Source organism: Solanum tuberosum, unplaced genomic scaffold, assembly GCF_000226075.1.
Source record: "Solanum tuberosum cultivar DM 1-3 516 R44 unplaced genomic scaffold, SolTub_3.0 scf00010, whole genome shotgun sequence".
Classification (NCBI taxonomy): Eukaryota; Viridiplantae; Streptophyta; class Magnoliopsida; order Solanales; family Solanaceae; genus Solanum; species Solanum tuberosum.
Window position 1 is genome coordinate 895,794 of NW_006238936.1, and position 12,896 is coordinate 908,689.

Sequence of the window (12,896 nt, forward strand, 5' to 3'; positions counted from 1 at the left end):
TATTCATTATGATGAGTTGCTAAAATTGTCTGTGAAACAATGGAAATGACTTCCGTCGTCTCAAAATATTATCATGTTTTACTTCTCAAAAATTGATATTATTAATTTCTGGAGCTAAATTAAATTAATTTAAAATTAAAATTATATATAAAAAAATTAGACAAAAAATACTGTAAGTTTGATTTTTTATCAACCCAATATAATAAAAGAATACATACTAAAATTTTACTCTTCAATACCAAAATATAACAAGTGATTACCAATGAACATAATTAAACAAAAACATTATGAAAATATTAATTTTATTTGGGTTTGGTTTGGTTTGGTTTTAGATTTTTGAAAACCGATAGTATTTGGTTTGGTTATGGTTTTATTCAAATTACCGAAAAAATAACCAAACCGAACCGAACCGATGAATTATATACATATATTTTATTAATATACATACTTAATATATTGTTTTTATAAACGACTTTAAAGATCTTATATATATTTTCATTAAAATTTCTTTGTAATTTGCTTATTGAAAGCAAAAATGTCCAAGATGAAAATATTTATCTTATTAGTTTCATGTATATGAGTGTCTATGACAATTCTTTGTGGGACTGAAGATGTTATTGTTATCTTCCTTCTAGACCAATATAGTGAATTTTAAAGCTTAATTGATTAGTAAATTTAGTGATCGAAAGTTCAATAATTTAAGTCATTCTAACTATTTTTCGTTTTGTAATGGATTGTTGTCACTTTTTCTACATTTTGAATTGTTTCTTTTATTTTTGTGAATAGTTAATAACTGAATAATCGAACCAAATCAAACCGAAATCGATAACCATCAAACCGATAAATGTATATTATATTTTGTTTGATTTGGTTTTGATAATTTTAAAACCGATTAAGTTGATTTGATTTTGATTTTAACGGTAAATTGTGAGCTTAAGATTTAAGAGTAGACAGGTAGGTGTCATTTGATTAGCAATGCACTGGACTAACTGGACAATAGACTAACTGGAGGGGAGCCAACTCCAAATAGTAGGACGATCATTTATTTCCACTTTCACTAAATAAACGTGTTGGTAGAAAATCACTTTTACAAATCTGAAATATAAAAATAAAAATTTCTTATTGAATATTCATTTTTTTTTTATTCGTTCATTATTTTAAAAATAAGTTTTTTTTTTTTTTTTTGAGCTTTTAATATATCAAGATAATTTTTCTATATTTTACCTTTGACATTAACATTAGTTATTTATTTTTCAAATCATGAAAGATCCAAATATAACAATTAAAAATAAATAGAGAAAATAAATAATAATTTAATACTGTCCAGCCACTTTCTTTTCCATCCACAGAATGGAATCCAAAGAGCTTTGCACATTAGAAAAGAGAGGCAATATCTTCCTCCTAACTTTAACCGGCAACGATGACCACCGTTTACATCCCAACCTTATCGACTCCATCTCCGCCGCTCTCCGCCGCGTCCGATCCGAATCTACTTCCTCTTCCTCCGCTCTGATTACCACAGCCCAAGGCAAATACTTCTCCAATGGTTACGATCTTAAGTGGGCCTTAGTGGACAAAGCCCGCCAAAAACTCATGTCCAGAAAGCTCCGAAGTCTCGTTTCCGACCTAATAACCCTACCCATGCCAACAATCGCCGCCGTCACCGGTCACGCTTCCGCTGCCGGCTTCGTCTTCGCGCTTTGCCATGACTACATCCTGATGCGCAAGGATCGAGGGTTTCTCTACATGAGCGAGCTGGATATTGGGTTTCCGATACCGATTTGGTTTTCGGCTTTAGTGAAGTGCAGAATGGGGTTGCCGGCAGTTCGGCGTGAGGTGGTGATGAAAGCTGCTAAAGTAACGGCTGAGATGGGAGTCCAAATGGGTTTTGTCGATTCGGCTCATAGTGGAGCGGAAGAGACTGTGGAGGCAGCAATTAAGTTAGGTGAAGAATTGGTGAGCAGAAATTGGGATGGGAAAACGTACGCTGGTTGTAGGAAAACGCTATTTTTGGAGCTACTGAATTCGCTTGGTTCTGATGAGACTGTGGGAGATTATGGGGACGAGGAGGCAAACAAGACACTAGCCAAGCTGTGAGCAGTCTCTCATGGATTATATTATTCGAATTTTAAAAAAATATTATCACCCAGTGTTCGATTCTTTGATAATGCACTTATTTTTTTAAAATCCTACTGTCTTAGGCATTATGTGTGCGCTTTTACTTGTATTAGTATGGTATCACTGAATTATGAGTATTATATAATATAAAATGTATTAAAATGTTTATCCTTTTATCTAATGTTAAGTATTATCTATCTGATGTAGTATGGTTGGAACATGTTCATGCGTGGAGTGCTAGAATTGATGGCCGAAAGAGGTTATAATATGAGAAATAAAATTATATGAATAGAATCGAAATGATGATATAATTTTACTCAGAAATTATATGGGTAGAATTGAAATTATGGCATGATCTAATTGGAAAATAAAAACTATATTGATAGGATCGAAATGATGACACAATTCTATACAAATCAAATTTAAGGAGTCACTGAAAAGACGATATATAGGGGTGTGCATCGGTCGATTCGGTTCGGTTTTATGTATTATCGGTTCGATTTATCAATTTTTTATTTTTAAATACACTAAACCAATATCGAACCAATAAGATAATTATTTATCGGTTTTTGGTTTATCGGTTTTGTTCCTTAAAAGTTCGGCTTTTGATTTAACCAATAAGAAAATGCTTATAAAATAAATATATGACTTCTCTAATAAATTTGACACGACAAGACAATAATGTAACTTTACAAAAACTCAAAAAATAGAAATAATAATAACAAACATGAAAAGAACTAGACATGTGTTTCCCAAAGAGAAATTAAGAAGAATATGGTTCTTACTTTAGGTTTCGACGATTTGTATAATGTAAAGTTGTGAACTCAAAGTCACAGCGAAGTATGAATTGATTGTTAAATGACAAAGACATGACTATTAAGATATTGAGATTAATATTTACTAATATGTATGTATATGTAAAAGTAGTAAATTACTATAGTCTTAACTCTTAATGGGTTATCGGTTTACCCAATAATCCAATATTGATAACCAATACCGAACTGATAACCGGATTTTTTTTTTTATAAAATCATTAAGAAACCGTTAACCCAGTTACCCAATAGCAATAAATCAATAACACTTTTTTTTGTTCGATTTATAAATTGGTTCGATTTTTGCACACCCCTAACATTATGTATCTTTGGAGTGACTCCTCAAATTCAAATTACTTAATTTCATTCGTTTTTCAATGACTTTGCGAAGGATTTTTGCCATCATTCCGACCCTAGGAATGTTGGACACATATTATGTCAAATTTAAGGGTGGCGAAATACACTCAATCCAAATTGTGGGTATTTTTACGGGTAGGAATTAGGATTATGACCTATTTATTAAGTTAATCCATGAATTGAATACACAATGACCCATCAATCTATTGGGTTAAAATAAGATTAAATTAGGAAAAACAATTTAATCTTTTCAAACATTTCTTCTCTATTCACTAATTCTTCTTATAGTTAAAATAATTACATATTCTCATACTAATTAATAATTTCATATCAAATTTGAAATTAGATATATCTAGAATTCTAGATACTTGTTTTGTATCAGATACGTTGAAATAGGGAGAGAGGCGAGCGAGAACGGGAAGGAAGTAAGCAAGATTTGTCTATGTATCCCAAATATATGTGAATCACACTAAATACATGTATCTGACACTAGATATATGTATCCGGTATAAGAGATATGTGAGCGAGATTTATCTATGTATATCAATTACATTCGAGATTCAAGATTCAATAAAATTCTTGAATCTCTTTAAAAATAACAACATATTAACTTGAAAAATGACATTATCATTCATTTATTTTTGACGGAAAGTTTATTTTCACCAACAATTAGGCAGCAATTTTAATTTTAGCATGCTATGGAGTCGATCTATTATTCATAGTAAAGCAGCTTAATTATGAATTCTTCCACATCTAGCATTTAACTGAATTCAAGACAAGTTGTTGTATTATTACATAGTTCTGATTTCTTTTGCTACAAAATATTTAAGTAAATTCAAGACAAGTTATTGCAAGTCACTTCAAATACAAGAGCTTTGTGGGTGGAGCAATCAATGAACAAGCATGCTATGCACCATCAGTCATCATGCATGGCTAAAGCATGTCCACTTCTTTCCAACTTTGTTCACTAGACCATGATGGTCCCTTTGAGGATATTTTGATAAAATAGTTAGGAGTTCAACACTTCACCAAAAAGTAAAAATAGATCTATGCGGTATTGTGGCGGTGGTTGGGTGGTTATTCTTTCACTTTTAATTACTCTCTCCGTTCCAAAGATTGTCATTCTAGTAAAAATAAATTGTCTTAGAATAATTTTAACTTAAGAATTCAAGATTAGTATATTTTTTTAACTAGAATTTTTATTCCATCTTTTTAATAGTGTTCAATTTTCAAGAGATATTTATTAAATAGAGATGGTTTAGTAAGCTCAATATTGATTACCAACATAGGTTGTGGTGCACTGGTAGAAGTGTTTCACCCATAACCAGAGGTCTCGGGTTCGAGCCCTGGGTATGGAGAAAATCATGTTGGGAGCGTCACCCCCGAATGGGCCCTGCAGAGCGCGATCCGGATTTAGTCGAAGCTCCAATGTGGGCTCCGGACACCGGGTGGAAAACCAAAAAAAAAGCTCAATATTGATTTCTAACTAACTGGTTTTTATTGAGATGACACTTAGTTAGGGATTACTAAGCTAGCGCCACTTACAATATAGGTTAGGCTCAATATTGATTTCTAATTGACTAATTTTTATTGAGATGACACTTAGTCAATGATCTTTAAGCTAACGCATCTAACAATATAGGTATAAGCTAGGTGGAAAATCGTTGAGAGGAAGCTAGGTTCCCTTTCCCTAAGTTAAGAAGAAGAATTCTCTCTCGCGAGCCACAGTCAAATGAGACTATCTCCAAGAAAATAGGAATCCTAAAATGAGAAAAGAATATGATAGATTGCCCTTTGATTAATTTGATAGTTATTTCAAAGGATATTTTACCATTACTAAATTTACTTGACATCAACACGATTGCTAGGAAGAATGCAAACTTAGACCCAATAGAACTAGTAGTAGTCCTTCGCCATCCTCTTAAAATTGTCCATGCCATTTCTAGGATTAAAGATGAAGAATACTTAACACCCAAAAATGTTTAACACCTGAAGAGCCCCTTTTGTCAATACTATTTTTTTTCAAAAAAAAAGTTAAACAATAAACCAATGACTCCTTAGTCCTTAAAAGCATAAAATTGAGCGGGATAGTCATATTTTCTCCTAAACTCCTCACTGAATAGATCATACTCCCTCTATCTCTAATTACTTGTTCACTTTTCCTTTTATAGTTATCTCTAATTACTTGGCTATTTTGACAAATCAAGAAAGAACAAATTCTTTTTACCTATTATACCCTCAATTAAATGACTAATTATTTTGAAAAATGTAGAACTTTTCATCCAATTCATAATTAATAGGGGTAAAATGGTAAACTCACTATGCCATTAATTATTTTTTTAATAGATGTATCAATTCAAAAGTGGATAAGTAATTAGGAACAGAGAGAGTATTATTCAAGACATTAATCACAAAGTACAACAATGAAAGCCCGATATTATGTCATCTGCACAAATTTAATAAAAACATAATTATTCCCGGTCTCCAAAAAGTAAGGTAAATATTATTTTTCAAAACTTTTTCACCTTCACACCTCAATTTTTCACTCTAACTCAAATTTCGACTATCAATTTTTTATATTAAATCTGAAATTCGACTCCTGATTCTCGATTCGAGTCTCAACTCTCGAATTTCACCTTCACACCTCAATTGTATATCTAATCCCCCAAGATTTAAGGTTGGATCCCGAATTGAGTGTCAAGATCAAATCTCAAGTCGAAAGTCAGATCCCGAGTCGTGGTTCAAATCCTGATTAGGAAGTCAAATTTTGCATCGGATGTGGGATTTAGTTTTTATGATACAATAAAACTAAATAAAGTATTTTCAACATTTTTATTATGAAGTTCTAAAGTACTATTTACTCGTGAAAATATGGATCAACATGAATTTTACCCAACTCATTTTTACCCAAGCGAAATATGGATATATTGAATTGTTACCTCATTTATGTTTACCCATTTTAAATCCGATCAAATTTGACCCAACGCACCTGTTTACCACCACTAAATCTCAACTAACATCCCTACTCTCCATTTTTTAGTGTAACACAAATAGATACTTAAATTTTCATTTAATTCATCAAACATAAAATTTGTGAAGTAAAGATAATTTTATGATAATTTATCTTATGACAATCTATGTTACTTGCACACTCAATAAAAACAGGAGGTAAGCCAAGTTTAAAAACACCATAAGTGACTATTAACGTTGAAGTACACTCAACAAAACTTTAGAAGGTTCTGGAAATCACAACCTTCTATAGCTATTTAACTTTTGTTTATAAAAGAGTTTAGTTTATGCCAACTAATAAATATGCCCTATTCACATATTCGGCATCTATTCACCACATATAAAAAGGCAAATAGCCATCACAAAGTGGGCCCAATTTACCAATGCTATCTTCATTTGCTTAGCTGTACACTCACCGACACTACCCACCAATTACAACACCGCTTTACTGTGATATGCGTAACAGCTGATAATAACTCAACAAGTGGAACATTATTATATACCAAAAATAAGAAAAAGGATTTAAAATAAAAACAAAGTACAGCAACAGAACAAAAGAAAAGAAAACAAAAGAAAAAACAATGCCCTTTAGTCGGCTCAACGGCTCACTCACTAATAAAGGACATTTAAAAATTAAATGAAATTAAATAAAAATCTTCTCTGCAAGCGAGTCACAAATAAAAATATGACTCCAAAAACCCAAATTAAATTAAACAAACGGAAAATGGCGGTCTAGGACAAATAAACGGACACAATTACCGACACTGACACTGTGAGTAGAGATTTCAGCAGCGCCGGAGTGTTAACGTTACCGGCGTTCTTCTTCTTCGCCGTACTGTTCTCCGAATCTGCAGTGGGACTATCCGCCGGAGAACCAGCCGGAGATGAAGTCGGCGGAGCAGGAGGAGACATCATTGGAGTAGGAGAGCTGGCTTCCGGAGCAGGGGTTGGTGCTGGTGTTGGAGAAGTTTCCGGAGCTGGTCCCGGTGCCGGAGAAGGAGATTTACCGTACAATTCTTCAGGGAGAAGCACACTGTCGACGGTGAAAATGCAGAAGGGAGTAGAGTCAATGACTGTGGAAGCGATTCTGGACGAATCAACACCTGTGTCAAGTGTCACCTGATCACCTTCTGTTGAAGCTTTCAAATCATACTTACTAGCGCCATTAGTAGCTAGAGTTGAAATCGGATCCTTCTTCGTTTTCAAAGTTCCAATAGGAGTGTAACTCGGAATAGCATGATACTGCAACAATGAAACAACATCAGCGCTACTGAGTTCGCTCAGATCTGGAACTTTAGCTCCCTTAAACGCCTCATCATTTGGGGCAAAAATAGTCAAACCCTTTTCAATAGCAGTTTGATACGTCTTGAGAACTCCAGATTTGACAAGTAATGAAGCAAATGTTTTACACCCAGCTTTCTCCAATGCACCAGTAATATTAAAATCACCAGATGGCGCCGGTGCCGTCAAAATACCCGGAGCAATAATCGGAGCACTAACCTCCAACACAGAGATATTATACTGGATTTGCTTCACAGATTTAGTATATGTAGACGCCAACGGTGAGTTCGGAATAGCTGAACCAAAACCTACTTTACCACCTTTAAGATCGGTAATGTTAACGGAACCTACGTTTCCGTGAGCATTGCCGGTAGTTTGGTAAAGAGTAGTAGAAGTTGTAGTGCCGTCGGAGATCTTATGGAGTTTAGTGCCGTCAAAGTAATCAAGCAAAACATGAAGAGAGAGAACATTTTTGATAACGGAAAGTGGATGTTTGTCGACTACAGCAGACATAGCTCCATTAGGCAAAGCTAAAACGGTAATAGTTTCACGGCTGTTAATCTCGTCGGCGAGTTTAGTTTGTGAGAGGTAACTGTTGAACACACTGTACTCCGGGAACTGGTTCAAAATTTCAGTGATGTTGTGTGCATGAACGGAAACGGTAAAGAGAGTGAAGAGGAAGAAGTGTAGTGCAGTCATGGTGTACGTTAGCAAAGAGAGAAGTGAAATGCGCAGTGAAAGTGGAAGATATATAATAAAGAAGTGTGGTATTAAAGTTGGTGGAGGAGACGGTTGACTATGGTTAAGAAGTGAGGGTTAACTATGGTTAAGTTAACTAGGGTTAAGTTAACTAGGGTTGAGAGTGAAGAATATATAGATAGCATGTGAGACAGAAGAGTGTGAGGGAATTCCGTTCAACTTTTATTTGGGCAACAGCTGGAGATATCTGATATTGTCGGTATTATTACCTTTAAAACTCTTTTATCGTCACAAAATTACACAAATGTCCTTAATCTTTTGGTTGTATGGTTTTGGCCTTTTCATAGGTACATCAAAATATAGCAATTCAGGTCAATTATTAGTAAGTTTTCAAGTATAATAATGCGGTTGGTAAAGTCTTTAACCTGGAGGCGATGATATAGAACTATGTTATTCATTGTTCAATATCAAATTGACATAATACATTTTGATCCAAATTAATTTTGAGCGGATTTAATATAATAATAATAATAACTTACTCAATATAATTGTAAAGAGAGATTGTTTAAATTTCAAGAGATTGTCGATTCAAGTAATACGTATCTAAATCATGTATTGAAAAGATATATAGAAATAAAGAAGTTGTGCTAAAAATAACAAAGAAAAGTAGAGTAGCAACAAAAAAATGATATGATAATTGAAGCAAATGAGACAACTGATAATAATAAAATTGAAAAATAAGATATTAAGAGAGTAATAATAATGAAAAAACTAGATAACACTCGAGTACCTAATTAACCGTCTATCCTAATTTTATATCTCCATATCCTCCTATCAAAAATCATGATTTTCGTAAGCTACAAACAAGTCATGTCCTATCTAATTATCTCTATTCAATACTTTTTCGACCTATTCTTGTGCCAAAAAAATTAGTTGTGCTTTGCCCCTATCTCCCTCACCCTCCCAATCAAGAAATTGTCTGGATTCTGGAAGCTTGACTTTGGACTATGGCCAAAAGATATATTATTTGCAATTTTCCTTACTTCGTGTTGGTCATTAGTTTTTGCCTCTCAAAAGGTAGTTTTTTTTTTTGAGGAATAGATTTATATTTTTGCATTATAATATTTTACAAGTTATTTTTCGCATCATTAAAGAACGTATTTTCTATTAAGTATAAATTAAATTTACAAGGATAAAAATTAAATCAGACCGTTTAAAGGAAAAAAGTTAAAGACCAGAAAATTTGAAAATTAACCAAACAATTAAATGGGATATATACAAGTTTTTGCATGAATCGCGGCTATTTTAAGGTGTTTTTTTAACCTTGACCATCAAACTAATGTTCTTTAATTTATTTTTCTCTGCTTCTCATTTTATGGAAATGTGTGGCCAAATATTTGCCTTGTCTAGCTTGAGTTGTGTAGTATTTTAATTCACAAGATATAAATGTAAAAAAATTTATTTTTAAAATATAATTTTATAGGTTCTAAATCTGAACTTATACATCTATTATCATAGATTTGGTAGGAACTAAGTTATGACTTGTAAAACATAATTTGTGTCTTACGAATTTCACATTGGGATGTTTTTTGCCTTGTGATTCTTTTTGCCAATGTTAAGGGTATTATCAATCACTTTTTTGTTACTTAAAATATTGAAGGACGAAAATCATAAATTTGAGAAGCAAAAATTAAAAATCTGTTGCTATTTCATCTCTCTCCTGGTGAATCTCGCTCGCCACTCTCGTTCTCTTCCTCGCCTCTCATGTTTTTTATACAAACGCAAGTGTATAAAATGTGTTTTGTGTTTGTATAAAGCGAGAGAAAATTGTATATATACATATATTTTCATTCCCCTCTCTCCCCTCTCCTAGATCTCGGTCGCCACTCTCCCAGATCTCGCTCTCTCACTCGTCTCTCTCACTTTATACAAACAACGCAAATTGTATAAAATGTGTTTGTGTTTGTATAAAGTGAGAGGAAATTGTATATATACATATATTTTCATTCCCCTCTCTCCCCTCTCCTAGATCTCGGTCGCCACTCTCCCAGATCTCGCTCTCTCACTCGCCTCTCTCACTTTATACAAAAACGCAAATGTATAAAATGTGTGAAAATTGTATATATACATATATTTTTGTTCCCCTCTCCCAGATCTCGCTCGCCACTCTCCCATATCTCGCTCTTTCACTCGCCTCTCTCACTTTATACAAAAACGCTAATGTATAAAATGCGTGAAAATTGTATGTATACATATATTTTCGTTCCCCTCTCTCCCCTCTCCCAGATCTCGCTCACTCACTTTATACAATTGATCTTTTTTGTATATGTATACCAAATCAGATTATACAATTGCTTTCTTTTGTATATGTATAGCTAAATATACATATTTATGTTTGGTATGGAGCGCAATTATGCAAACTTTGCTATAGCATACAAATATGAATTTTGTGTTTGCTATATGTAAAAGTTGCTCTAAAAATATTTGTGTGGATGACCCGAGATCTATATCCTTAACTTTCCCATAAATGAGCCTGCGCTATTGTGACATAAAATCCCCATAAATTTTTGGAATCGCCCAAATGGGGCTTATTGGATCCTCCTCCTAAGACCCATATGCTTCATCATTTTTTGTTGAGCAACTTTCACATATAGCAAACATAAAAATCATATTTGTATGTTATAACTATAATTTGCATAATTGTGTTCCATAGCAAATTTTATGTGTTATGGAGTTTTTGATTTGTATAATTCGCTACAAACATCTAATTTTATACAAATTGTTCAGTTTTGTATAAATTCATTTGTACATTGTAATTTGTATAATTATAACTTTATAAGTGTATAGGACGAAAATATATGTATTTGTACTTGTATAACTTTCTCTCCCTTTATACAAACACAAACGCATTTTATATATTTTATACCGAAATGTATAAAATGGCTAATTGTATATCAAAAATGGCTAATTGTATACCGAATCAGATGGCAATAAAAAGGGATGTTTGCTGCGAATTACAATTAAAATAAACTATGGTTCTAGCATTTAATTTGAATCAATAGTTTGCTATTTCATATAATTTTCCCATTTTTGTTTGTTGTAGAACCCATGAATCATGATACTACCAATAATCAGAGATAGACTAGGGCTAAATATTTCTACCATTTTGTTAAAAAATCATGGTAAAATTAGGTCGTACGATCACTTTTCGAGCTTGTTATGAAATTTTTAGCCATTGTTTAAAAAGTAATAGGAAAATAGTTATACTTTAATGTGAAAATAAAGTTTGGATAAAAAAAATTCTACTGTAAATATAAAAGAATTTATAAACGTTTAGACGTGAATTATTTCTTGGATTTGAAATATTGGCAGATAATTAAACCCTATAAATCATTACATTTTTTTTTGAATTGTTAAAAATTTGAACTTTATGAATTCTTCCTTAATTTTAAAACTCGAGAAAATGTGAACCTCATGAATCATTCCTTAGTTTTGAACTTATAAATATTTGAATATTATGAATCCTTTCTTGATTTTGAAATCCAACAAATTTTAAACCCTTAGAACTAGAGGTGTCAAAATTGAGCTCAATTGTAGGTAACTCGTCCAATCCGTCCATAATTTTAAGGGTTGAACTCATAATAATTTGAAGGACAAATTACTTAACTACATTCCTTTACTTACTTTAATATCCATTTATCCATACTTATTTCAAAAATTTCAAAAACCCCTTATTTACCAATGTATCCCGCATGTATCCCGTGCACAACGCTATGTATCCAGCAAACATCATTTTTAAGGGATTTTTGGTAAATAGAAAACTAGAAGGGATAGGATGTTATTTAGTACTTATAATATGTGGTTCCTATAATTTATACTAATTTGAATTGAGTTCAATCTCAACTCATTTAAGTCCTAACCCATTTTAAGAGAATTCTCAATTGAGTCCAATTTAATCTTTAATTTCAACCCGTTTTAAAACTTTTTATTTGCATTGATATAATGTATATTCCTATATTAAAGAAATAAATTACTATCTATTATATATCTTTTAGAATTTATCTATCCATGTGTAACTTTTTTTTAAAATTATATTTAATTGAAATTCAAATTGCGGTTATAAAACTTAAATAACAAGGAAAAATTAAAATTATTGAGATTAAGCGGATCAAATTGGACGAATCAAGACCCAACGTGTTTTTAATCCTATTGCAGTCCAAGGTAATCTTAGGCGGATCAGGATCCAACCTAATTTCTATTTCACCTCATTTTAATATATTTAATTTCAACCGACCCATCCATTTGACACCCCTACTTAGAACCTTTTCTTGGTTTTGAAACTCCAGCAAACTCTTGAATCACAAGATTGTGTCCACGCACTCATATGTGAAACAACACTATGGGTGTGTAAGTGTGTTTGGCAGAGAGTCTAATTTTCTCATGTTTGGTTGGGTTAAATGTTTTGGAAAATGTTTTTCAAATCAATTCATTTTCCTCAAATTTAAGGAAAATGACTTCCCTTCAAAACTTAAGGAAATCATTTTCCAAAACTCTCTTCCAACTTCAAATTATAATTTTTTTTTATTAAAAAATCAATTTATTTTGTCCCTACGCTCAAAC

The 12,896-nt window shown here is 32.4% G+C and overlaps 2 protein-coding genes across 2 annotated transcripts; one reads left to right on the forward strand and one right to left on the reverse strand.

The window, feature by feature from the left end:
* The first annotated feature begins 1,303 nt into the window (after positions 1–1,303).
* LOC102584122 (enoyl-CoA delta isomerase 1, peroxisomal-like) lies at positions 1,304–2,292 on the forward strand. Its single transcript, XM_006339385.2, has one exon. The coding sequence runs from the start codon at positions 1,351–1,353 to the stop codon at positions 2,095–2,097; it is 747 nt and encodes a 248-aa protein (XP_006339447.1). The 5' UTR covers positions 1,304–1,350; the 3' UTR covers positions 2,098–2,292.
* Positions 2,293–6,766: 4,474 nt separating this feature from the next.
* Positions 6,767–8,594, reverse strand: LOC102584452 (fasciclin-like arabinogalactan protein 10). The gene has a single exon (XM_006339386.2). The coding sequence runs from the start codon at positions 8,274–8,276 to the stop codon at positions 7,029–7,031; it is 1,248 nt and encodes a 415-aa protein (XP_006339448.1). The 5' UTR covers positions 8,277–8,594; the 3' UTR covers positions 6,767–7,028.
* Between the last annotated feature and the right edge of the window lie 4,302 nt (positions 8,595–12,896).

Excerpts from the sequence above, each read along its gene's own strand:
- LOC102584122 (XM_006339385.2), top strand. The coding sequence starts at position 1,351 with ATGGAATCCAAAGAGCTTTGCACATTAGAAAAGAGAGGCAATATCTTC.
- LOC102584452 (XM_006339386.2), bottom strand. The coding sequence starts at position 8,276 with ATGACTGCACTACACTTCTTCCTCTTCACTCTCTTTACCGTTTCCGTT.